General features: G+C 44.1%; 1 protein-coding gene, 1 long non-coding RNA gene and 1 other non-coding gene across 5 annotated transcripts in view; 2 read left to right on the forward strand and 1 right to left on the reverse strand.

The window, feature by feature from the left end:
• LNPK (lunapark, ER junction formation factor) overlaps positions 1–21,749 on the forward strand; it is a 92,864-nt gene extending 71,115 nt beyond the window's left edge. For all 3 annotated transcript variants that reach the window (XM_040439760.1, XM_040439761.1, XM_040439759.1), the window contains 5 exons: positions 1,352–1,576; positions 7,297–7,402; positions 11,265–11,335; positions 19,839–20,006; positions 20,816–21,749. In XM_040439760.1, coding sequence (XP_040295694.1) covers positions 1,352–1,576; positions 7,297–7,402; positions 11,265–11,335; positions 19,839–20,006; positions 20,816–21,045 — 800 coding nt within the window. In that variant the 3' untranslated portion in view covers positions 21,046–21,749. The remainder of the gene's footprint in view (positions 1–1,351; positions 1,577–7,296; positions 7,403–11,264; positions 11,336–19,838; positions 20,007–20,815) is intronic.
• On the reverse strand, positions 14,001–14,677 carry LOC121007664. The gene is made up of 2 exons (XR_005780453.1): positions 14,160–14,677; positions 14,001–14,082 (listed from the first exon to the last, which is right to left on the reverse strand). It is a non-coding gene; the product is annotated as an uncharacterized LOC121007664 (long non-coding RNA).
• Positions 15,862–15,971, forward strand: TRNAL-CAA. The gene is made up of 2 exons: positions 15,862–15,899; positions 15,926–15,971. It is a non-coding gene; the product is annotated as a tRNA-Leu (tRNA).
• Positions 21,750–23,601: the final 1,852 nt, after the last annotated feature.

Genomic DNA, 23,601 nt, shown 5'->3' on the forward strand with positions numbered 1-23,601 from the left:
CCAAAGGCCAAGTACTTGATATGTACATGCCTTTCTAGCAGTATTAGAGAATGCTTGCACCAAATTAAAGGAATGATTTTATTATGCAGCCCTTTTTAGTTATATATTTGGTCATACTTCCAATAGGGACACCCCCAATTATATGGCAACTCTGTGTTCCTTTATCCATGTATAGGGTACCATTAAAGCGGTTATACAACCCCTATAATGAGCCCCCAATGCCCGGGCCCCTCATATAGATTATAATTACCCCGACACCCGCGTCGCGCAGATGAAAATATCTAGCGATTGGGGGAGGGGGGGCAGCCAATAGCAGGCCGCAATGGGAACGAGACTCCCTAACATCACCCACGATGCTAGGGAGGCTTGGCCCCGTCACGGCTTGCTATTGGCTCCATCCCCCTGTTGCTGGATGTTTTGATCTGTGTGACAGGGAGATGCAGCGGCCGCTGTGCGGGGAGCAGGTAAGTATAATCTCTACGAGTTGCCCGGAGATTGGGGTGGCTCATTTATAGGGGCTGGATAACCCCTTTAATGCACAGATCCTACTGCATATCGCTCGATATGGATAACATATTTTCATGATGCAGGGGCCCTTTAAATGGTCATATGAATTACAGGTAAGGCTACTTTCACACTTGCGTTAGGAGCGGATCCGTCTGGTGTCTGCACAGACGGATCCGCTCCTATGATGCAAACGCTTGCATCCGTTCAGAACGGATCCGTTTGCATAACCATGAACAAAAAAAAAAAAAACTTTTTTTTTTTTTTTTGTTCATGATAATGCAAACGGATCCGTTTTGACTTTGCATTGAAAGTCAATGGGGGACGGATCCGTTTGAAAATTGAGCCATATTGTGTCATCTTCAAACGGATCCGTCCCCCTTGACTTACATTGTAAGTCTGGACGGATCCGTTTGCCTCTGTACGGCCAGGCGGTCACCCGAACGCTGCAAGCAGCGTTCAGGTGTCCGCCTGCTGAGCGGAGCGGAGGACAAACGGAGCCAGACTGATGCATTCTCAGCGGATCCGCCTCCACTGAGAATGCATTAGGGCTGGACGGATCCGTTCGGGGCCGCTTGTGAGAGCCTTCAAACGGAACTCACAAGCGGAGCCCCGAACGCTAGTGTGAAAGTAGCCTTATCACTTTTGTGTTCTATTCACAGCCGGCTGTTCCAAAAGTTTCCTTTGTGCTTTTAGTTTGGCACCACTTATTTTCCGGTCTCTACAATATTTTTTTTTCCATCCTTCTTGTGACCATTTTTACAGTGTTACTTGATCTCTATTACTTGCTTTCAGCACGGTGTAAAGAATCATTAAATTTCTTATGTACTGTACACACTTCCCTCAGATCTGCGCCAGAGGACGGCAGCTCAAAGAAATATAAGTGTGTCTACCCCAGTAAACCCGAGCCAGGGAACTCCCCAAGTTCCTGGGATGTTGGCGGCAACTCCAGGTCTTCAAAGGGACACTTCAGCTCCTGGTGGACCCCCTGAGCGGACTGTTCAGCCAGGATTACAGTCAGGCCTCGTACCAAGACGCCCTGGTTCGCCTGCCACTGCAATATCTGGAATGGGTAAACAGAGCACTTACTGTTATTTACAGTTTATATAGTTTTCTCTGGTTACCAATAAACCAGGTAATATTCAGACACCATGGAAATGGCATTTCATTTGGAAATAGGAGCACAGTTATCTGATTAAGCAGGAGTTCCATATTCAATTAGCCATAACTCTTTACAGCTGGCACCTTGTGATACTGAAGCCTATTGCTCGCGCTCGTTTAACTGTTATGGCTTCTTTGTTTAAATGGCAATAAAACTTTGCAGTGTTCTGTAGTCAACGATATATAGCATACCTTTTTACAGCCCTGGGTTTAGGAAAGCTTCAGATTTATATGGATCCGTTATAAAGGCAAACACGTCTAGAATATATATTTTTACTTTACAAATACCTGCAGTTTTTCTTTTAAGTTTTTTTTGTCTGTAGAGCTTATTGGAACAGATCCATCTAGATTCAGTGTGTGGACTGATGGGCATCAAATGTTTTGCTGATGGGGAGAAGAAGGCTAATTTCACATGAGCGTATTTTCCATCCTGTTGTGATCCATTGTGTGAACTTACAGCATCCGGACTGGAACCTTTATGCACACGAGCATTGTTTTTCACTGACCATCTTTTCATTGCAGCATTTTCTATATTGTCTGTTTTTAACACCGCCCTTGCCACATAGAAATGAATGGAGCAGCCTGAAAAAGTGAAGGCATCTGGATGTAATGCGTTTTTCGCTGATGGTTGCTAGATTTTGAGTGTCGTTCAGTTATTCTTCACGAGTGTGAAAAAGAGATGCGAAACGGATGCAATTCGGACAGAAAAAAATGAAACCCCGAATGCAATTTTAACTTGCATGCAAAACGATCATTTTTTCATGGGACAGACTGACACATTCCATATCGCTCGTGTGAAAGGGGCATAGCAAATGTTTGCTTCACAGTTTTGAGGCCTTTAGCGTTGCGTGCCTGTGTACTTTCCTGCCAGAATTAGACATTGTAACCCCATGTTAGTAGAGAATTAAAAATGTATACTGTGAGGCTTCAGTGTAAATTTGGTAAACTCCCTGCTTTTTGCATATATTTTTATTAGGAAATAGTCTACACCAGGGCTTCTGTTCTCATGATTTTGAGGGTTCTAGCTACCAGACCTTTAGTGATTCCCATGCTCTGATTCACATGAAAATTATAGCCAGTTTCCAGACTTATCACACTTTCCCAGGTGTTTTCACTGTTTGCAGCTACATCATGGCTGTCTGGATGCATCCTAATATAAATCATTGTTTCCTATTGATTGTTATTTTTGTACCATTTACTATTTGCAAAGTCGGTTTGATCCCAAAAATATTGGGTTAAGGAGGTTGTACAGGATTAGGAAGACATTCCTTGTTTCTTTCAAATACCGATCCACACCTGTCCATGGCTCGTGTCTAGCAATGCAGTCCAGCCCCATTCAGTGAATGAGGCTAAGCTGCAGTACCTTACTCGCGGACAGCTTTAGGAAACAGCCATGTTTTTCTAATCCCTTACAACCACTTTCAAATTAATCTAAGTCTGATTTCACCTGAATGTATTAGTCAGCAGGATTACATCCCAATTTTTTTTTGCTGCCCATAATATGGGACTAATGTTAATCTATTGGGCTATTCACATGGTTGTATATACTATATCTTAAAAACGCGGCTTCACTACTAGAGTTGAGCAAACCTGCCTTTTGGCAGGTTCGGGTTCGAGGTTTAAGTGAATTGCGTAATGGATTCCGTTCACACGGAATCCTTCGTGTAATTGAATGTCAGCATGACGCATAATACAAGCCCCGAGGGTTCTGTTCTGCTGGCCATACACTTGTATTATGCGGAATGCCGGCATTGAATTATGTTATGGATTCCGTGAGAACGGACTCCATTACATAATTCCCTTAAACCTCAAACCCACCGGAAGGCAGGTTCGCTGAACTCTGCTCACTACTTTCATCCATTTTGAAGCTAGTGTGGATTGTTCAAAGTGCGGATACATCCACATGTCATCAGTATTTCATCCGTCATGATTTATTTATTTTTGAATGTCTTGTAGTTCAGTTTCCTTCCTAGAAGACATCCTATTGGTAATGCTGATGCAATACTACAATTATTTCATCTATAATGCATCCATCTTATGAGTTACGGATGTGTGCTGAGATGTTCTTGTGAAACTGGCCTTAGATTGGCTGCATTTATTTTTTTATTTTTTCCCTATCTCAAGTATGCCCCCTCATTCCCTCTAAGGGCTCATGCACACGATCGTATGCCCTCCGAGACATACGGTCCGTGAGCGGGCCATATGTCCCGGAGCGGCATACATTGTGCGCATGGGAGCGCACAGCATCATAGGTTACTATGATGCTGTGCGCATCGGGCCGCCCGCGGGGCTATTGTCCCACACTCATAATATCATATGAGCGCAGGAAAATAGTCCTGCGGGCAGCCCAATGCACACAGTATCATAGTAACCTATGATGCTGTGCGCACAATGTATGCCTCTTTAGGACATATGGCCCGCTCACGGACCGTATGTCTCGGAGGGCATACGATCGTGTGCATGAGCCCTAAGAGGGAGAATGAATGGAAGCACTGAATTGCCGTCCCTTTGTGTGCTTGGACGCTTGCTGTGAAGAGAGCAGCTGGGAGGCTTGACTGTTTCTAACCCGAGTAGCAGATGACAGTTTTGGCCAACATGTGCATCCACACCGTGTAGTATTTTACATAGTATGGCATTATGAGGTGAACACATTTATATTGAGCTCCAGCGTGGAGCAATTAAACGTTAGTAGCTAGCAATCCAAAAGTGTTACATTGTTCACGAAGGAAAATATATTCAGACACACTTATTATTCACCCCAGGTTGGTAACTTTTTTTTTTTTTTTTTTACTTGCTTAATTTTCCCAAAATATAGTTTTGGCATTAATGCACACGATGCATGCTATTAAAGGTTCCTGTTGATATTTCACCACAGTTTGTGGAGGGAAAAATCAATTGTATGATTCCTTGCTACTGTGATCCCATATGTTGGAAAATGAATAACCAGCAGGTAGTTGAGAGTATGCCAAGCCTCCAGAAATGACCAGTAGTCCTACAGTGATTGCTTTGATGTTTGTATTAATTACTGTTGTCGGTAACAGCGTGAGTAACAAGATGCATGGAGGAGAGGCGTGCGAGTCCAAGACCACTGTAAGGAGTATAGTTATGTGTCTTTTGATACTGTTTCAGTTGTCTTTCTTCTATTTGTCTTCCCAAATCGGAGAATAACTAACTTTTAAAGTGGATTTCCCCTGCAAAAAACAACAACAACAAAAAAAAAAACTTGAAAGTCCAAGTTGTCCTTTTTATTCAGGCGTAGCAGATTTTGTATTGCAAATCTGTGACTAGGTGTAGAGCAAGGCTAGTGGCTGGGATTTTGCAAAACCTCATTACCGTGTTAGGGCGTGCTGTAGATAAGTTGCAGAGTTTTGCTTTGCAATGATAAGGTTGTAATCGTCATGTAAGTCACTGTTCACATATGTGCTGTGGCTTCCTTTAGAAATTGAAGCTGTAGCGATGTGCCGGATAAATTGTGTAATAGACCCTGTGGACTTATGATGGGTTTTGTCGCAGTTTCCTGCACTCTTGTTGCTTTTAAGTGACATGAACCCTAGTGCGGCCACCAAGTCAAGTCAAATCTAAACCAAAGCCTAGCCCATGGATTTTTGCAGTTGGTTTGTCACCAATTCTAAGGGGGGAATATTTGAAGTCAGTTTTGCTTGAGTCTGTGTTGGAGTACTTTGTGTCACATTTATGAAATGTCACCGGGTGTTTGATAAATTTGGCTTGTTTTTAAACCTAACACCTTCTGTCTAGAAAAGCTTCTCCAGTTTTCCTACTCCACCCTCTTCCTGGAGTGAGAATGCGACTTTTAATAAAATAAAAAAAAGTCTTGCAATAATAAATCTGTAGCGAAACTCCTTAAGATAGCTAACCACACCTACTTTTCCACCTATTTTACAAAACTGGAGTAAGTGGTGTAAAAATGCAAAAGGTCACAAAATTTTGTGCAAGTGCATCTAAGGCTACTTTCGCACTCTCGTTTTGGGCAGATCCATCATGGATCTGCAAAAACTGATCCGTTACAATAATACAACCGCATGCATCCGTCATGAACGGATCCAGTTGTATTATCTGTAACATAGCCAAGACGGATCCGTCATGAACTCCATTGAAAGTCAATGGGAGACGAATCCGTTTTCTATTGTGTCAGAGAAAACGGATCCGCAATACGGTTATGTTTTATGATTTGCAGAACGGCTGCATGGATCCGCAAAAAATACAAATCTGCGCATGGCCCCATAGAAAGCAGAAAATGTAAATCGTACACAGATGAATGTGGTTGTGTGCATGAAGCCTAAGCATTCCTTTAAAGTGTCTTTGATGTCAGATTTCTTGCTAACGCTGATTGGCACGGCTGTAATACTTGGCGCCACTATTTGAAAGTCCAGAATATTATATCTAAATAATGTAATTGAAGAGAAATAGTTTTAAATGCCCTTTGGTTTATTGTTGGCCTATTCTTGCAGTTCATAATGAGGCCTAGCTATTGCTGCTGTGCATTTATGTGGTTTTCTAGCAGATTTTCTAATCCTTCAATTAAGGCCTCATGCTCACGGCCGTTGTGTGCCCTTGGCCGTATTGCGGACCCATTCACCTGAATGGGTCCGCAATCATGGAGATGCGGAATGGAAGCACGGATCGGAACCCCACGGAAGAACTACAGAGTGCTTCCATAGCGTTACTGCCCGTGCCTCCGCACAGCAAAAAAATAGAACTTGTTCTATTTTTTTGCGGAGCGGACGGATCACTGACCCTTGAATGGGTCAGTGATCCGTCCGCTCCGCAAAAAATAGAACAATGACCCTTGAATGGGTCTCGATCCGTCCCAGCCGCCTCATGGATGTTGCCCGTGCATTGTGGACCACAAATTGTGGTCCTCAATGCACAGAATGGATGCACAACGTTCGTGTGCAAGAGGCCTAACTATTGTGCAAATCTGAATCTGACTGGATTCATCTCTACAGCGCTTTGATAGTAAAGGTTATTTGTTGATGCAGCAATTAGATTTGCCAGATCTCAATTCTTTATTGTATGGGATTGTTAAATGTATGCTGCTTTCAGCAACCAGTAGGAGAATTGGCAGCATAAACCCAGTACGTATCTTGTGGACTGGTTTCTAATTGAGTCAAGCAAATTCCCTCTAATATTAGATTCCTAAAACAAAGAATTGCAATTGTTATGGATAAACTTACTGTTTGAAATAAAGAACATTTGGCAATTTCCGCATCTGGTATATTGGGAGTATCTGACCAGTGCTCATTTATCCAATACATCTATTAGGGTCCATTCACACGTCCGTAGTGTGTTGCGGATCCGCAATACACCCGGCCGGCACCCCATAGAACTACCTATTCTTGTTCGCATTTGCGGACAAGAATGACATGTTCTATTTTTTTTTCGGGAGCCGCGGATCGGAAAATCGGGGCCGCGCTCTGGAGATGCGGACAGCACACTGTGTGCTGTCTGCATCTCTTCCGGCCCTATAGAGAATGAATGGGCTCGAATTCGTTCAGCATCGTTGCGGAACGGATCCGGACCCATTCTACGGACGTGTGAATGGACCCTGAGACTTGTTAGACAGCATCTTTTCATATATTTTTTTTCTTCTCTTCATTCCTTCTTTTTAAGCTGTGTATCCACCAGGACCCCCCTTAGCCCGACCAATTCTTCCACGGGAGAGGGGTGCAGTCGATAGAGTTATTGAATACCTAGTTGGTGACGGTCCTCAGAACAGGTAAGTTGAGACAGAAATATAAAAATTATTCAGCATGCTTCTACATTGCAAAAAAAACACACAAAAAATTAAGGAGGTCATAGCTTTTTTCCTGAATTTCAATTATTTATTTGTATTTATTAAAATTCTGGAGCCTCTGCCAGAAATGCTACTGGAATAAACGCTTTGGTCTGTGTTCACATGTTTTGTACCTGCAAAAGGAATGAAGAGAAATTATCACTAGGATTGTTATTGTGTGTGTATGTACCCTGTGTGCTCTTAATATATCCACATCAGTCAGTCATTATATTAAAACCAGTGGGGTGATGTCACGACAGAGGGGAGCGATAAGTGCTGCCCTAAACTCCACCCCACCTCTGTCCCTGCCTACTTGCATGGCCCGTCCTAACCGACTGTGTACAACTTGGCGGCAGTCCCTGCTTAGATATGTGCAGGGGCCTAAGAAGGTAAGAGGAATACCGTAACGGAGTCAGACAAGTCAAAGCCAGGAGGACAGGCATGTACACAGGGAGCAATACAATAACTAAGTCAAAACACAATCCGGAGTCAGAAGCCAAGAGGTCACGTCAAATACAAGGAGGTCACAAGGTCGAGGTCAAACACAGAGCCGAGGTCAAAACACACAGAGTACACGATAAACACAATGCTGGTGAGGGTAGCAAGACCAATCACAGGCAACTTGTAGCCAGCAGGCTGCCTGTTTAAATAACCCCTGGAAGTGAGTCACGTGAGGTGGCCAGCGTCACGTGACTTTGATTGCTCCTAGCACAGCTGAGTGCCGATTCATTAATATCGGTGCTCAGATCCCCTGCTGCTCGTTGTCTAGTGGATAGAGGACGCCGGCCACGCTGAGCAGGCGTGCGCGCCCAGGTCCTCCCTGGTCCCCATGGAGACTAGGACGCCGACCGCGTCCTCGCTCCGCTGTAGGCGTGGGATACCGGCGGCGCAGCGAATGAAGAGCTCGTCGCTGGCTCCCCATGACAGGTGACGTGAATAACATTGAGAAGTGACTTGTATGAAAGGTGTTTTTCAGGATTTTAATCCTAAATGATGGCCCAAATCCTGACTGATGGAAACCTATTTGTGCCTAATCAGTGCTTGGAATTTATCACAATTTTTGAGTTTTGTTTGTCCACCCGCTTTTTAAAGTGGCACAGTACTTTCACTAAACATTTGAAATGTTATAGGGACATATCAGAAATTTAGTTTAGTTGGGTTCTGAGTGCTGAGACCCCATTGATATCTAGAACAAGGGGAGAGAAGCACTTAATTACCGTGTTCTTTCCCCGCTGCAGGACAGCAAGTGAGACAGACTCAATAGAACGTCTATAGGTCTGTCTTGCTTCCGTCTCGTGCAGTGAGAGGAGAGAGAGCTCACTAAGCGAGTGCTTCTCTCCCCTCTTTGTAGATATTGGTGGGGGTCTTGGCACTTCACTGAACTAAACTTTTGATATGTCCCTATGAAGTTTACTGAAAGTACAGTGCCACTTTAAAGATTCACTACAGGTTCTCAATGGGATTGAGATCTAGGGAGTTTCCTGGCCAGAATTTAAATGTTTTGTTCACCGAGCCACTTCATTATCACTTTTGCCTTGTGACATTGGTGCTCCTTCATGCTGGAAAAAGCATATTCCATCACTAAATTGCTCCTGGATCGTTTGGAGAAGTTGCTCTTGGAGAATGTTTTGTACCATTCTTTATTTGTGACAGGCTTCTTAGGCAACATTATGAGCAAGCCCACTGCCTTGTATACGAAGCAACCCCACAGATGAATGGTCTCTGGATGCTTTACTGTTGGCATGACACAGGACTCATGGTAGCGCTCACCTTTTTCGTCTCTGTACAGTAATTTTTCCATAAGTCCCAAACTGTCTAAAGGGGGCTTCATCAGAGAAAATGAAGCCCTTTTGATTCAAAGTTATGATGACTGCATGTGTTTCCTTGGACCTAACCATGGTTAACAGAAGAAGACAATGATTTCAAGCATCCCTCCCCCTTAAAGCAACTGGTCTGCTATTCTAATTAAATCTGTATTACAAAGCGATATTGGCTGTCTTGTCCTTAACACTTTTTTATTAGGTTAATTTTCATGGTGATGGCAAGGAATAACTTTAGTCAGATGAATTGCAATTCATCTGACCATTCTTTATAACGATCTAAATTTAATGCAAGCCAAAATTAAAACCAAAATTTGTGTTGGTGTCACAACTTTTGGCCCCAAAGTTTCTACACAATATGTTGTTCTGTTTTAATACAAAGATGGTTAAATGTAGAATATATTCACTCTATATAGGATTACATATTAAACTTTATGGATCATTTATTTTTATAATAGCTTTTCTATACCAGTTAAATAAGTTGGAGATGCGCAAGTCAAGCGGTCATTAATTTGATCATCATTAAAATGGGGAATGAATGAAATATCATTGTGGCATTAAAACCAAGTAAAGCTTAATTGCTTTTAAAATATGCTTTTGGGAGATAGAGAGATTGTAAGACTAATGTCTTGGATGCTTGAAATGAAAATGAGGAGACCATTCCAGTCCTAACAAGAGATGATTTCATATGAATGTCGTGGTATACCTGCTTCTCATTTAGATTAGTGCCGTGCACGGCCGATCTTTAGTTAAGCCATACCTTATAATTCTAAGAATATGGTGGGCAGGCTGGTCGTTGCCACTTTCTGTAGCTTACTGGCAAATCTCTATTGTAGAATAATCCCATACTCTGATTCTCAAACACACTTAAGATGCTTGTACATTTTTGACAACCAATCTTAAGACACACAAGAATAAAATTAAATTATTTGGAATTTTGCAAAAGAAGAATTGGGTTTTCTGACCAACAAGATGACAGATGTACTGATTTCTCTGTCTTGTTGCTCTTGCTTTTGAATCTTAATAGATTTTGCTATGGTAGAGGCAATGGGGTAGATGTTATAACCCTGTCTAAATGTGGGACAGCATAAACATAAGCAGAGTAAAAATTTGCCAAATTTATCAGAGGCTCAAGGCTGGATGATACAGTTGTTGCATCTTATAGGGAACCGGTCATCAACTTTATGCTGACCTCACTGAGGGCAGCATAATATAGTGACAGAAATGCTGATGTCAGCGGTGTGTCACTCATGAACTAAAAGTAAGAGGTTGCTGAGAACCAGCATCATAATCATTGCAGCTCAGGCCTAGAAAAGAGTCAAATCTATCTGGCAGTCTTGGTACAATCACTTTAGTAATTGTCGGCCATTGTAGCAAAATTACCCCCCTCCCCCCCCCCTTTTTACCTTTTTAGCTTATATTTGTATGCTGTGGTTTAAAGACTATTGATCCTTAGAGAAATGTAAGGGATCATTTTCTTTACTTACTGGAATGCCCATTTTTATAGCAATTTTTATTTGTATGAGCATAGTTGCAATTGCTATGTGCGAATGTTGACCCTTTTCTTAAGTTCAGAATTCTGTGCAGATCCATTCCTTGTCTGAACTACGTTTTCCTGACACAGAACTCTAAATCCCAGACATAGAAACTTAAAAGTTAACATTTGTGCATCCTGCAGCCACCACTAGGGGGAGTGTAGGAGCCTAATGCATACTTCTACATATTTAACTCAGTAATACCCAGTATGCAGTAAGTCCCCTATACAGGCAGCAAAGATGTTTTTTTTTTTTGTTTTTTTCAGTGTCTGCACAGTGAATTTTATGCATTTACACAGCTCCGAGAGAAATAAAGATATATTGTGGAATTAAAAATAAAACTGACACTATTATAGAAGATTGGTAATTCACTTTAGGACATATCTGAATGCCGTTCTACTTGATTGATCCCTTGATCTATATTTTAACGTCGCTCTTTTTTTTCAAAAGATACGCCTTGATTTGCCAGCAGTGTTTTTCTCACAATGGAATGGCGCTGAAGGAAGAGTTTGAGTATGTTGGTAAGTATCCCTTCATATAGACTGTTCTTTTTCTCTAAGTAGTTTATGTAATTGCATACGGTATATAAATGCTGACACACACCCCCAATATTGTAAATGTACCACATTTGTCATTGCCATTGGACATTTACTGCATTCACATTAGACAACCAGCACAGGTTTGGTTTGGGGTTTGTGTTAATGAAAGCTGGCACCTGATTAGACGGGTGCTGGATTTCATTTACACAGTCCTGCTTTCTAACAATTTCCCCTCCATGCAGTGAACCTATGTTAAAACGGTGCAAGTGTTTCCACATCTGTGGCAGAGAAGAATATATGTCAGTATGTTTAGTTGTAATGGAAAGCAATACTTAGTGTAGCTGCGTTGCCTTCTATGTAGACTGCGAGTTTTTCATTTTTTGCGTATGTTCCTAAACTGCGATGCTGTGGTCACTTTACAGCATTTATGCTGAACGCAGTTTATGCAAGGTAAGTTGGGAAATGCTGCAGCTGAGTCCGTATGCTCAAGCTTGATCTTTGTGGCTATTCCTATGGGACCAAATAGAGATGTCCTTCAGAGACAGGTTGTGTTATTGTTTTGTAATTGTATCCTGTGTTAAAGCGCTGTGCACAAAAACGGGTCCAGGGGACCTCTACATGCAGATAATGGTTTACACTGGAGGTACATTCACCCAGACAGCTGTTCTTTCACAGTATTTGTGCATAGAACTTGCTTTGATTAAAGCATACAAACAGCATGCAGCCATTAAAGGCTATGGACAAATTTGGGGCATTTTTCTATCAATACATTCTACTTATTTGGCAAAAAAATAAAATAAATTTCAATTGGTCTGTATTAAAAAATGTCAGCAGTTTACATTGTACGGCTTTCAGTATCTGCAGCTAAACATTGCTTGAATGAGCATTTATGAGCTGTCACAAAGTAAAGATTATTAGTACTACAGATTGAGCTCTGACAGTTGCCCTGAGCAAGGACAAGCAACAGTCAGTCAGGGTGTTGAATTTTTTTTTAATAAAGACCAATTGGAAAATGATTTTCTCGCTCGTATCATTGGGGGACATAGACTTTGGGTATAGCTGCTTGCTGCCACTAGGAGGCGACACTAGGCTAAGAAGTGATAACTCCTCCCCTGCAGGCTATACCCCCTCCAGCCTGGAGAGAGCATATCAGTTGTTAGCTTAGTGTCGTAGGAGGCAGACCTCCCTGCTTTTGCAGGGCGGCTTACTTTTATTATTTTATCTTTTTCCTTTTTTAGGTTTGGGGAAACAGTCGCCTAGCCACTCTGTCTACCCCGGGAGCAAGGCCGGTGTCGGAATCCCTCACCGCTCGCCCTCCCCAAGAAACAAAAGTGGACCAGGGCAGCCCAGCTCCCCTGCTTCCCGCTAGCCAAGGGGTCACCTGAATCCGGCGAGACCCTCCGCCATTCCAGTCTCCTGCCACTTTGGGTGCCAGCGGCTGAAGAGGTGACCCTGCTGGTACTCTGAGAAAGGGTGAAGAGAAGAGCATGAAGATGGGGTGAGTAGTCCGCATTGGGTAAGTACCTCAGCCCCCCCCTTCTCCTTGGTCACCTCATCATAAGATGGAGGACATTTTTCTTTAAGTGGGCCATTCCCTGGTGAGGGCCCCACACTACCTCAGGCCCCAATGTAGGTTTTGGGCTTCTGTCCATACTGGGGGCCTGGGTTCTCCTTATATTCCGCCAGCAGCCGGCACTGGTCACGTTATACGGCCTGCGGGGTGAGCTCCCGCGGCCGGTGTTCAGCCAGGGCGCTTGAGAGCGCCCCTCCGGTCACTCCACTTCCCGGCCGGCTATTCGTTCGGCCGGCGCCAAAAATTTAGGCCCCGGCTTCTCTTCGGGCCTACCGGAACTCAGCCCATGCAGTTTTTTTGCGGCCACGGGATGGGTTCCCGCAGCGAGTGGACACATCTGCCCACTGATCTGGAGGGGGTATCGGCGGTTGCTCTTCAAGTCCCTCTGTGGTAGCCGGCCGGCAGTACCGCCCGGTCGGCTGTGCGCCGAACTTTATATCCCGGCTTTGCGGCCTACTAGGCCGCAACTTTCATTCCGGTTATGGAGGGGGCGGGTTCGTCCTTTTAGGCGCGAATTCTCCCCGACTAGCTGTCCCTCCTCCCCCAGGTGCCCGCTGAGCTCCGCCTCCAGTCCTCTGAGCTGGGTTAACCCTTTATGGCAAGTCGCTTTTTTTTTTTTTTTTTTTGCAGCCGACACTGGATTATCCAGTGTCCCCTTTCTGCAGGCCAAATACCTTAAATTAGGAATTTAACCCCTTCCTGCCGCTTATTCATTTAGCGGGGGCATCACAGGTAGTCCTGCCCCCCTCAGTCCATTTCACCGCATGTCCACCCTGGTGGTGGGGTATGGGACTGGGCCCATGTCCTATCCGGACAGGGGAGGATTGCTCACAGTTTCCCAATCCGCCCTCCGGGGCTGTTTGGTTGAGAAAGCACACATAAAGAATTCCCAGACCACCCTTCTGGGTCGTCTGGTGTCTATGCCACCACCTGTGAAATCCAGGGGAGCACATCTGAGGGATTCCCAATCCGCCATACGGGCCGTTTGGTTGATAATGCTCCACCTGCACGGATCCAGGGAAGCACATCTGAAGGATTCCCAATCCGCCCGCTGAGGCCGTTTGGTTGATAATACTCCACCTGCACAAATACAGGGGAGCACATCTGAAGGATTCCCAATCCGCCCTACGGGGCCGTTTGGTTGATAATGCTCCACCTGCACAAATCCAGGGGAGCACAGCTGATGGATTCCCAATCCGCCCGCTGAGGCCGTTTGGTTGATTTATACTCCACCTGCACGGATCCAGGGGAGCACATCTGAAGGATTCCCAATCCGCCCTACGGGGCCGTTTGGTTGATAATGCTCCACCTACACAAATCCAGGGGAGCACATCTGAAGGATTCCCAATCCGCCTGCTGAGGCCGTTTGGTTGATTATACTCCACCTGCACAAAGCCAGGGGAGCACAGCTGATGGATTCCCAATCCACCCTCTTGGGTCATTTGGTTGTTAATCCACATGCGCAATCCAACGGAGGACCTCTGGCAGTTCCCAATCCACCCTCCTGGGTCGTGGGTTGATTGAGTGCCGCCCACACAATCCAGTGAGCGGTCATGTAGGGATGCCGATTCCACCTCCTGGGTGGTTTGATTGTTATATCACCACCGACACAGCCTGCAACTGCCATGGCTAGATGCTGAGAGGTAGAGCTGCGCACGAGCAGGACACTTTCCTCCTCGGTCTCCTCCGCACCTCCACCCTTCCTCATTAGGGTGATATTCAGAACCCTCCCTTCTGGCAGGGGTTGGTTCTGAGGGAACAGGGGATCAGTTCTGCGGACTCTGATATGAATCCAGTTTAATCTTCAATGATTGCATCCATACTACCAGCAGTACTGATTGTATGCATTGCCCCCTTCCTTAGGCGGCATTTGCATTACTACTGGATACAGTACTTACCCTTTGTATTCCCTCCTTCCACAGGTGGACTGACTGCACTTGCACTGGTCAGTGCCAGCCATTCGCGTCCCCCCTTTCGGTAGTTGACGGATTTGCTGTTCCACTGGGTACAGTACTGGCATTATGCATTAGCCTCTCTCATAGGAGGCGTTATGGCTTTATCGCGGGTGGCAGTGTTTACTGTAAGTATTACCCCCTTACATAGGTGGCGGAATTTCTCTACCCACCGGGTACGGAACTAATCATATGCATTATCCTCTTCCATAGGGGTGTAATTCTCTACCATTGGGGTCAATTCCTGCTGGGTGCATTACCCCCTGCCATAGGTTAGGTACTTGCGCTAACTCAGGATACAGTACTTCCTATATATTTTTCTCCCCTTCATAGGTGGAGTAATTGCACTTCCTTTGAGTGCAGTGCTTACAGTACGTGTTACCCCCTCCATTAGAGGGGTTATTACACTACCGTTGGATACGGTTCTGATTATCTCCCTACCTCCCTTCCTTGACGGAGGATTGCGCTACCACTGAATACTATTCAACAGTCGTGGCATTACCCCCTTCTACAACTAACAGGAAATCACTGAGCATCTATGCATGCTTTAATTCAACTAAGCCACGACACTAGATACCTTGGCTTCCTTCACAGGTGGGCCGCGGCAACAGTCGTTACCATTGGTGCCTGGTACTCTTCATCTAGTGGTATATGGATACTGGGGCTGCTCCCATATTGTATCCTCCCGTTTCTTCTGGTACTGGTTGTTGGCGCAGATATGTCGACCTTTGTTCTCTCAGGGGGGTCACTCAGCAACACTCAGGTGCCCTAGAGATTCCCATCCCCATGGGCCTCCACCGTTCAGGTCGGTCAGAAATTGGTCCTCTACAACGTGTGGTGTGCACGCCATTATACAAATGTTAGGATTACGATCCAGCGAGCCCAAGGTTGCACTGACTCTGTATTCTGGGCCACCACTCTTCCTTATTAGGTGAGGGTGTTTTGCTGGCATTCTGCATTGGCTACTACGGCGTGTTCTCTAAGTCAGAATGGCCGAGTGGTCTAAGGCGCCAGACTCAAGAGTTAATCTCTTCCGTGTATGGGATGTTCGGGTCTCCAAATGGAGGCGTGGGTTCAGATCCCACTTCTGACAAAAAGCAGGGGTAATTTTCACATTAGGGCCGGAGATCGAACTCGCGGCAGTGGGTCAGCCCCCTCAGATAGGGGTTCTACCCTGGCACTGCTTCAGCGGTTGCTCTTGTTTTGCCCCTTTTTAGACGGAATGCCTCAGGATGGCTCTGGTTGACTGAGATAGCATGGTTCCATGCTACTTCTGGGTGTCCTTAGGCCTCTCCCTCAGTTTTACGCTGGGAGGAGTAGGCTGTAGCTCTTACTGTACAAGGGGTATTTGCACCTCCACTACATGCTAGGGTTCCTACTGCACATTCCTGCTGCACAGTTCCTTCGTCAGACGGCGGTTTCTTCTGACTCTGGAATTGGTATCCTGTACGGTGTGGCCTCCTCCTCAGCTGGAGTGTGGCATTTGCGTTACTCTGGTGGCTTCCTTTGTATGGGCTCCTCCTCAGGGGTGTATTACATTACCAAGAGATTCTGTAAAGTGCCAGTCTCTGATGGCAATGGGCTTTTGCCCTGGCCTCTTAATGGTCTTCATTACTGTTAATTGTCCGTTGCTCTGACAACTATTGTTCTTGTGTCGTCAACTCGGGTTTTGCATTGGCGTAAATGCCATAGCTATCAGCACCTTACTTTGGGTGCGCTCGACTGGGTAGCTTAGTCCCTGTGGCACTCGTCTACCACTACAGTGATACCTTCCTTCAGATGGTGGTCATTCCTTTCACTGCTCCTTCCGGGGGTGGACTACGGTCCCCCCACGCCAGGCTGAGCGGGTGTCTGTCACGCCTTGCCACCACTGGTAGGGATTTCGTTCCTGGAACGGAACACCCCTTTTTTCTTTCCTGTCCTTCCTCTAGCTGGATTGCTGACCATCTTTCCCTTCTGTCTACTCGACCGGTAGCAATGGGTTGTATAGCTATGGAATCCGGGATCTATTTTTTTCCACGGAGAGTATTCTCTTATCTTGGTCTCTGCCCGGAAGTCAATATATGTCACTTATGGGGCTTTCCATTACCGGTTTCTTTTACCCAGAGGAGGATCCTGCGAACCTGGATTTTGGTTCCGCTTCCACAGTTGTGGCCAACAACCGGCTTCGCCCCAACGATCTGTAGATCGCTGGAGGCGTTTCAGGGACAAACAAGCCCTCCCTCTGGGGCTTCTTCTTCTTCTTCTTCTTCTTGTACGTCCATTTGTCCTTTGTCATTTGCATCAGGCAGTGCTCCGCCCAGAATTTTCTTTCTGGCGGAAGGTCGCCGCTTTCCGGGTCATCTCAAATGGTTTTCTCTTCTTTCTCCCTCGTATTTTTAAGGGCGGGCTCTCCATCAGCCATCTATTTTGACCTCGGAGATTTGCTGGTCCATATCTGGCGCGTTCCGCTGTATGGGTTTTTACCTGATTTTCTTGGAGGTCCTTGTCATAGCTGGCGACTTCCAACGGGATGTTTTTTCCTGGGATGTCTGCCTGACGGTTGCTTCCTAGCGGAGTGATGGCCTGCCTGACCAGCGGTCGTCACTTCTCGGGTTCATCTACTCCAGGCATCGCTTCTAGAAGGCAGCGTCTTGGTCTTCCGGCAAGTTCACTGAGTTTTCCGGGGGCTTTTCTAGACATCAACTGTTGCTGCTCCAGGCAGCAAGATCTTGCAGGCGGCAGCGGATTACGCATCATCGAGGGCGTTTTTTCTCCATGGGCGTGTGATTTGTTTCCCTCCCCGTGGACTGCTTTAGGACGTCCCGCGGTCTGTGTCCCCCATTGATACGAGCGAGAAAACAAGATTTTTGTGAACTCACCTGTAAAATCTCTTTCTCGCGTAGTTCATTGAGGGACACAGCTCCCACCCAGTGTTCTGTTTGCCGCAAATAATGGCGGGGTTGGTGGGCCAGTATGGTCCTCAGTTCTGGTTCAATCCCACTGATGTTTGTCAGTTATTGGTTGTTTACTGTATTTTCCTTATTGATTTTTTTTCTCCTACTCCTATTGCTTGGGCACAAACTGATATGCTCTTTCCAGGCTGGAGGGGGTATAGCCTGCAGGGGAGGAGTTATCACTTCTTAGCCTAGTGTCGCCTCCTAGTGGCAGCAAGCAGCTATACCCACGGTTTGTGTCCCCCAATGAACTACGCGAGAAAGAGATTTTACAGGTGAGTTCACAAAAATCTTGTTTTTAATCCAAGAAAAGTAGAGCGAATTAGTAATAATAAGGTTTCCATAGCTGCGTGCTTGTATCTCAGCGCTCAAGATTGCTTAAAGGGTCAAAATTGAAATAAATAATTGATGTGTTATAGAGACATATGAAAAGTTTTGATTTGGTGAGGTCTGATGGCTAAAGACCCCAATGATCTCTATAATGAGGGGAGAGTCGTGCGGGTCGGCGTGCTGAGATCCCAACCGATCTCTAGAATCAGGTGAGAGAAGCGCATGCATATAGAGTTCTCTCTTTGCTGCTGAGGATGGAATTTAGACAGGTCCATAGAATTCTATGGAGGTCGTGCAACAAGGAGAGAGCTAGCAAAATGCGTGCGCTCCTCTCCCTTCATTCTAGAGACTGGTGGGGATCTCATGACATATCAAAGGGTTTTTGAAAAGTTAATGACACTTTCATTTTAAAGGGCCACTGAGTTTTGGTAAAACTTTTCATGTCAGTCATTAATGTTTTTCCTGTATTGCTAACAAATACACCAATTTAGGTTCAGATACTCTTTAAAGAGAGACTACACACATTTACTTTAAGAATAGTACAATATATACGGTAAGTTTATTAAGGTAATAGTGATAATTAGGCAAGTTAAGTTTATGCAAAGAATAGAAAACTTAAAAAGAATAAGGGTTAGATAAAACATCACACAATTCCTAAATACATAATTACACATACACTTCCTCTAGAGTCCTGACTACATCCAGAGTGAAGGTACTTACATCACCAGTTGAGTTAACGTCATCTGACAGCGACACACATCAGCTGGGAAGTCCGTTTCAGCGAAAGCAGTCAGAGACTCTATTGGGAAAACGCCAGAGACGTCTCCCTCACAGGTGAACTTCAATGGCTTATTGAAACGGTCCAGCTTTTATACTGTTTTAACCAAAGAGCTTCCCCGCCTAATGGAATGTAGTCAGCTTATGCAATCCATAATGGTCACTGTGTATATCTTGTTTATCTGTTGCTATTTTGGACCTTGGGGTGACCAATTCCCAGATCCGCAATAAATCAGAATCCCAAGATAGCCTTCACAGACAGTAGTTAACTCTCTTGCACACACATTTCCACACAGGTTTTTTTTGTTCATTTTCAGGTCATAAGGGTTCTATCAAATAAATGGGACAATACCTTGTACACGTTTCAGACGTGTCGTCTTTGTCCATTTTATCTGATAGACTGAACAAAGTTTTTGTTAATTCCATCAGAGAGAAATGGACAAGGTCTCACTGAAACATGCCAGACAAGTGATCATTTATCCAGACCCATGTATAAATTGAATAGAGACTCCACATTCACACTTTAGGGGGTGAGCTCCGAGACCCCCAACAGAATGCTAGAATGAGAAGAAAGAAACGCTCCTTGCTGCAAGAGAGGGGCTCAGTTGACATCGATTCCATCCTTTGTAGCGATAATAGGGAGGGTGCTATGTGAACATTTCTCTCTTTCTCTAGCGATTGGCAGGGGTTTGGCACTCAGACCCCCTCTGATCAAAACTTTTGATATGTTTTTTATTATGTATGTAATGTATGTAATATTTTGCCAAAACGCAATGACCCTTTAAGGTGTCAGTTTTTTTACTTCACTAGACTACCAAATACTTAATGATGTAGAGCCAGTATTTTGGGGTCTTGGTTTCACCGCATGTTAAAATTTGGTTGACTGCTAGGTTTATATATATTTTTTTCCTTTTTAGCATTCAGATGCGCATACTGTTTTTTCTTAAATCCTGCAAGAAAAACTCGTCCACAAGCCCCACGACTTCAAGAATTTAACCTTGAGAGGCTACCAAGACCAAACTCCCAGAGTTCCACAAGTTTGCTGCAGGCTGCCGCTGAGGAACTGGAAATCCAGACTTCCTCAGGTATTAATTCTATGAGTGTACCAGAAAAAATGTATATCATTGTGTAATATAGATGTTATACAATATTACTTTTTCAGACAAAACTTATAGGGCTGCAGCTAACTATTATTTGACTAATCGATTAGTTGCCGATAATTTCATCGATTAATAGGGGAAAAACACCAAAATGACAAAAAAAGGGGTTTATATGATTTTACTTGAAAAATTATGTTCAAAGGCCATATTAAAACAAATTTAGGAGTTACATAATTTAAAATTTTGCATTACAATGTAAAAAAGACAAGTTAATGGGGATCTGTGGATGGCACTGTTATGGGGAGGGGGATCTGTGGATGACACTATTATGGGGGATCTGTGGATGGCGCTGTTATAAAGGTGATCTGTAGATGTACCTTACAAATACAATGAAGCTCCAGTAACAGGCAGAGCAGGCGGCGGCGTAACGTCACTCACTCGCGTGACGCGCCTGCTCCGCCCACTTTATGAATGAAGCAGGCGCGTCACGTGAGTAAGTGACGTAACTCCGCCGCCCGCTCTGCCTGTTACCGGAGCTTCATTGTAGGTTAGTAAAGATGCGCTGATTTAAAGTTGAAGTAAAAGTTACTGCTGGTTAAGGACCCTGACCGCCTGCTCCCGCCCCGCATAGCAACGAATCGGCCGATTATTCGATAACTGGATTAGTTGACCACAAATCCCGTTATCGAATATTATCAATAACTTTGATTAATCGTTGCAGCCCTAAAAACTTATTAGATGTGTGTTTTTTTTTTTTACTTTTGTCTTTTTACCCTCTTCCTCAATTGCTATAGATCCATCAGAGGCAGGAGAAACACCAGATGCTGACGAAGTTGTTGAGGAGGAGGAACCATCAGAGGCAGGAGAAACACCAGATGCTAAAGAAGTTGTTGAGGAGGAGGAAAAATGCACAGAAGAGTTGTCTGATGAAACTGTGAAAGAAGTGGGTCAGGCATTGCCTGAAGAAATTGTGAAACCACCTAATGTTAATGAGAGTGAGGAATCGTTCATGGAGACGGAGTGAATGTGCTTGGGGCCTTCTTTAGTTTATGGCAGCTTAGGCCTCACGAGTTATTACTTGGGAGATTACACTTCTGATTAATCTAGCTAGATCTGCCTCATGCCCTGCAATGATGTGCCATATCTATGGGTCATCCACAACTGTATAGCACTTGTACTTGATATTTAACCTTCTTTCATGCTAGAATTGACCTGGATGTGTTTTTGGCCAAGCGTTGATAAGGTATTACCAAGCGTTGATAAGGTATCGATAGCAGAACATTTTATTTTTAATTTGAGTATTTTAAGGTAATGAGTTTGCAGGGTTATTTATTTTACATGTAGCAGTCAGAGAGAGGTTTGGATAGACATATTTTGTACCAAGGATATTTATATATTAATCTGCTGATGTGTGTGATATCTGGGTGGGGAATGGACCACAGCTGGTACCTTTTCAAGTGTGTCTGCAAACATCAAACCAGCTCTACAATTTTGAGTGAGCAACGTACTCAATAGTATTTTTGGGCACCTACTTTGTTGTGATCCTGAACAGCCCCTGCTACATGCGTTTGCTGTTTGGTTCATGTTTACATTAAAAACATAGGAAAAGCTTTTATTTGTACTTGAATAATGAGCTATATTTATATGTGTACGACAATGGTACACCCGTCAGTTTGTGCCTTTTGTGTGTTTTATTGTTAAATGTAAATAAAGTCTGGATTAATGTAATGTGGTTGAGATGTTATTCACAAAATAGAATTACAGTAAGTGATGGGTGATTGAACGTTATTCTATATCTTACATTTTTATATTCCATATCCAGGTGAGTAGTAGGTTTAAATGGTTTCTCCTGTACGTAAAGGGCATCTGTCAGCAGGTTTGTGCCTATGACACTGGCTGACCTGTTACATGTGCACCTGGCAGCTGAAGACATGTGTTGGTCCCATGTTCATATGTGTCCACATTGCTGAGAAAAATGATGTTTTAATATATGCAAACGAGCCTTTAGGAGCATCGGAGGCTCTGCTCTCTCTGCAACTGCTGCACCCTCTGCACTTTGATTGCCAGGGCCAGGCGCTATGATGTTTTACTGCCTGGCCCTGTCAATCAAAGTGCAGAGGGTGCAGCAGACTATATATCAGTAGTCCTTGAAACGCGAAATGGAGTTGTCACAAGAGTTTAATTTAGATGATAAGCGTGTGATCAGTGAGGATTCGACAGAGCATGAAAGTGGGGGTCCTGTACCCACCTAAGTATGCATGGAGTGGCTGATGAGCATGTTTGCTGCCAATCTATTCATTGGCACAGACAGAAATGGTTAAGTGCTGCACTCTGCTTCTCGTAGGCAGTTCTGTAGAGGTGAAAGGAGTGACAGCCCACATGCTCCACCTCTACTCCATTTATGAGGAGGGGGGACAACAGGACCACTGTTCTTTTAATCGATTGGACCCCCACTGATCAGACACTTATCAGTTATTCACAGGCCAGGTGATAAGTTTCAATCTAGGGAAAGCTCCTTTAGGGTAAATGCACACGTTTAGGATTTATATGCGGACAATCCGCACTGAAATCTGCAGGTGTTCGCAGGGAAATCCGTGCGGTCAATCCTTATCAATTGGTGCAGATTTTCCACATGCAAATTTTGCTCTCTCCATTAAAGTTAATGGAGAAAATTTGGTCAGAAAAAATAAATTGACATGCTGCGGATTTTAAAATCCGCACCGTAGGTCAAAATTCTTGTACATGAGAATTTCAAATTCTCATAGAATACAATGTCCATGACCTATGGTGTGGATTTTCCGCACGGTAAATCCGCACACAATCCTGTTCGTGTGCATTTACCCTTAAGGTTACTTTACCAGAATATCCGTAAAACTATAGATCATGAACAAGTACTGATTTCAGTCTGAAAATGTGGCACGTAAAGCACAGAACTTTTGCATTTGGATTTGTCATGTTCTCATTCCAAACTGACAAATTTACTGGGGCTTCGAAGATCATTTTCCCTTTTCTTACAGCTGCTGTGTGTAAAAATGTTAGTGACACGTTGCAAAATTCTTAAGCGATCAGATTTCATAATCAGTCCTAAGAAAAGATTCTTGTGGTATGAACTTTGTACAAAGTAGATGTTATCAACATGGACAGACATGTACAAATAGTGCTAGCCTGGTAATTTTTCCTTTGGTATTAAGACTTCAAATATATAGACTTTATTTGTGTAGATTATGTTGCTGCTATTGGTGGTATGTACCATTTAAACATGTCTTCATGTCAAATTATGCAGTGACACTTTAAATATGGGGTTTAAAAGGAAAAATTCTGTTTATCTAATATTTAGACTATGTAAACTTGGAAAAGGCAGTCTAAATACAGTATGGAGCAAATTTATGACCGTGGATTTGGTACATCTTACTAGAAATTAAGGGGTCATTTATGATGCGAAGTATGCCACTTTTTGGCACAGATTTGGTCACAAAAGGGATTTGTGGCAGAGTCTATGACTTTTCCCCACTCATGCCACTTTTCCGAGGTGGCGGGGAAGGGGTCCAGCCCATCTCATTTATAATTTTCTATGGAGCTG

This window comes from Bufo bufo, chromosome 7 (genome assembly GCF_905171765.1).
Source record: "Bufo bufo chromosome 7, aBufBuf1.1, whole genome shotgun sequence".
NCBI lineage: Eukaryota > Metazoa > Chordata > Amphibia > Anura > Bufonidae > Bufo > Bufo bufo.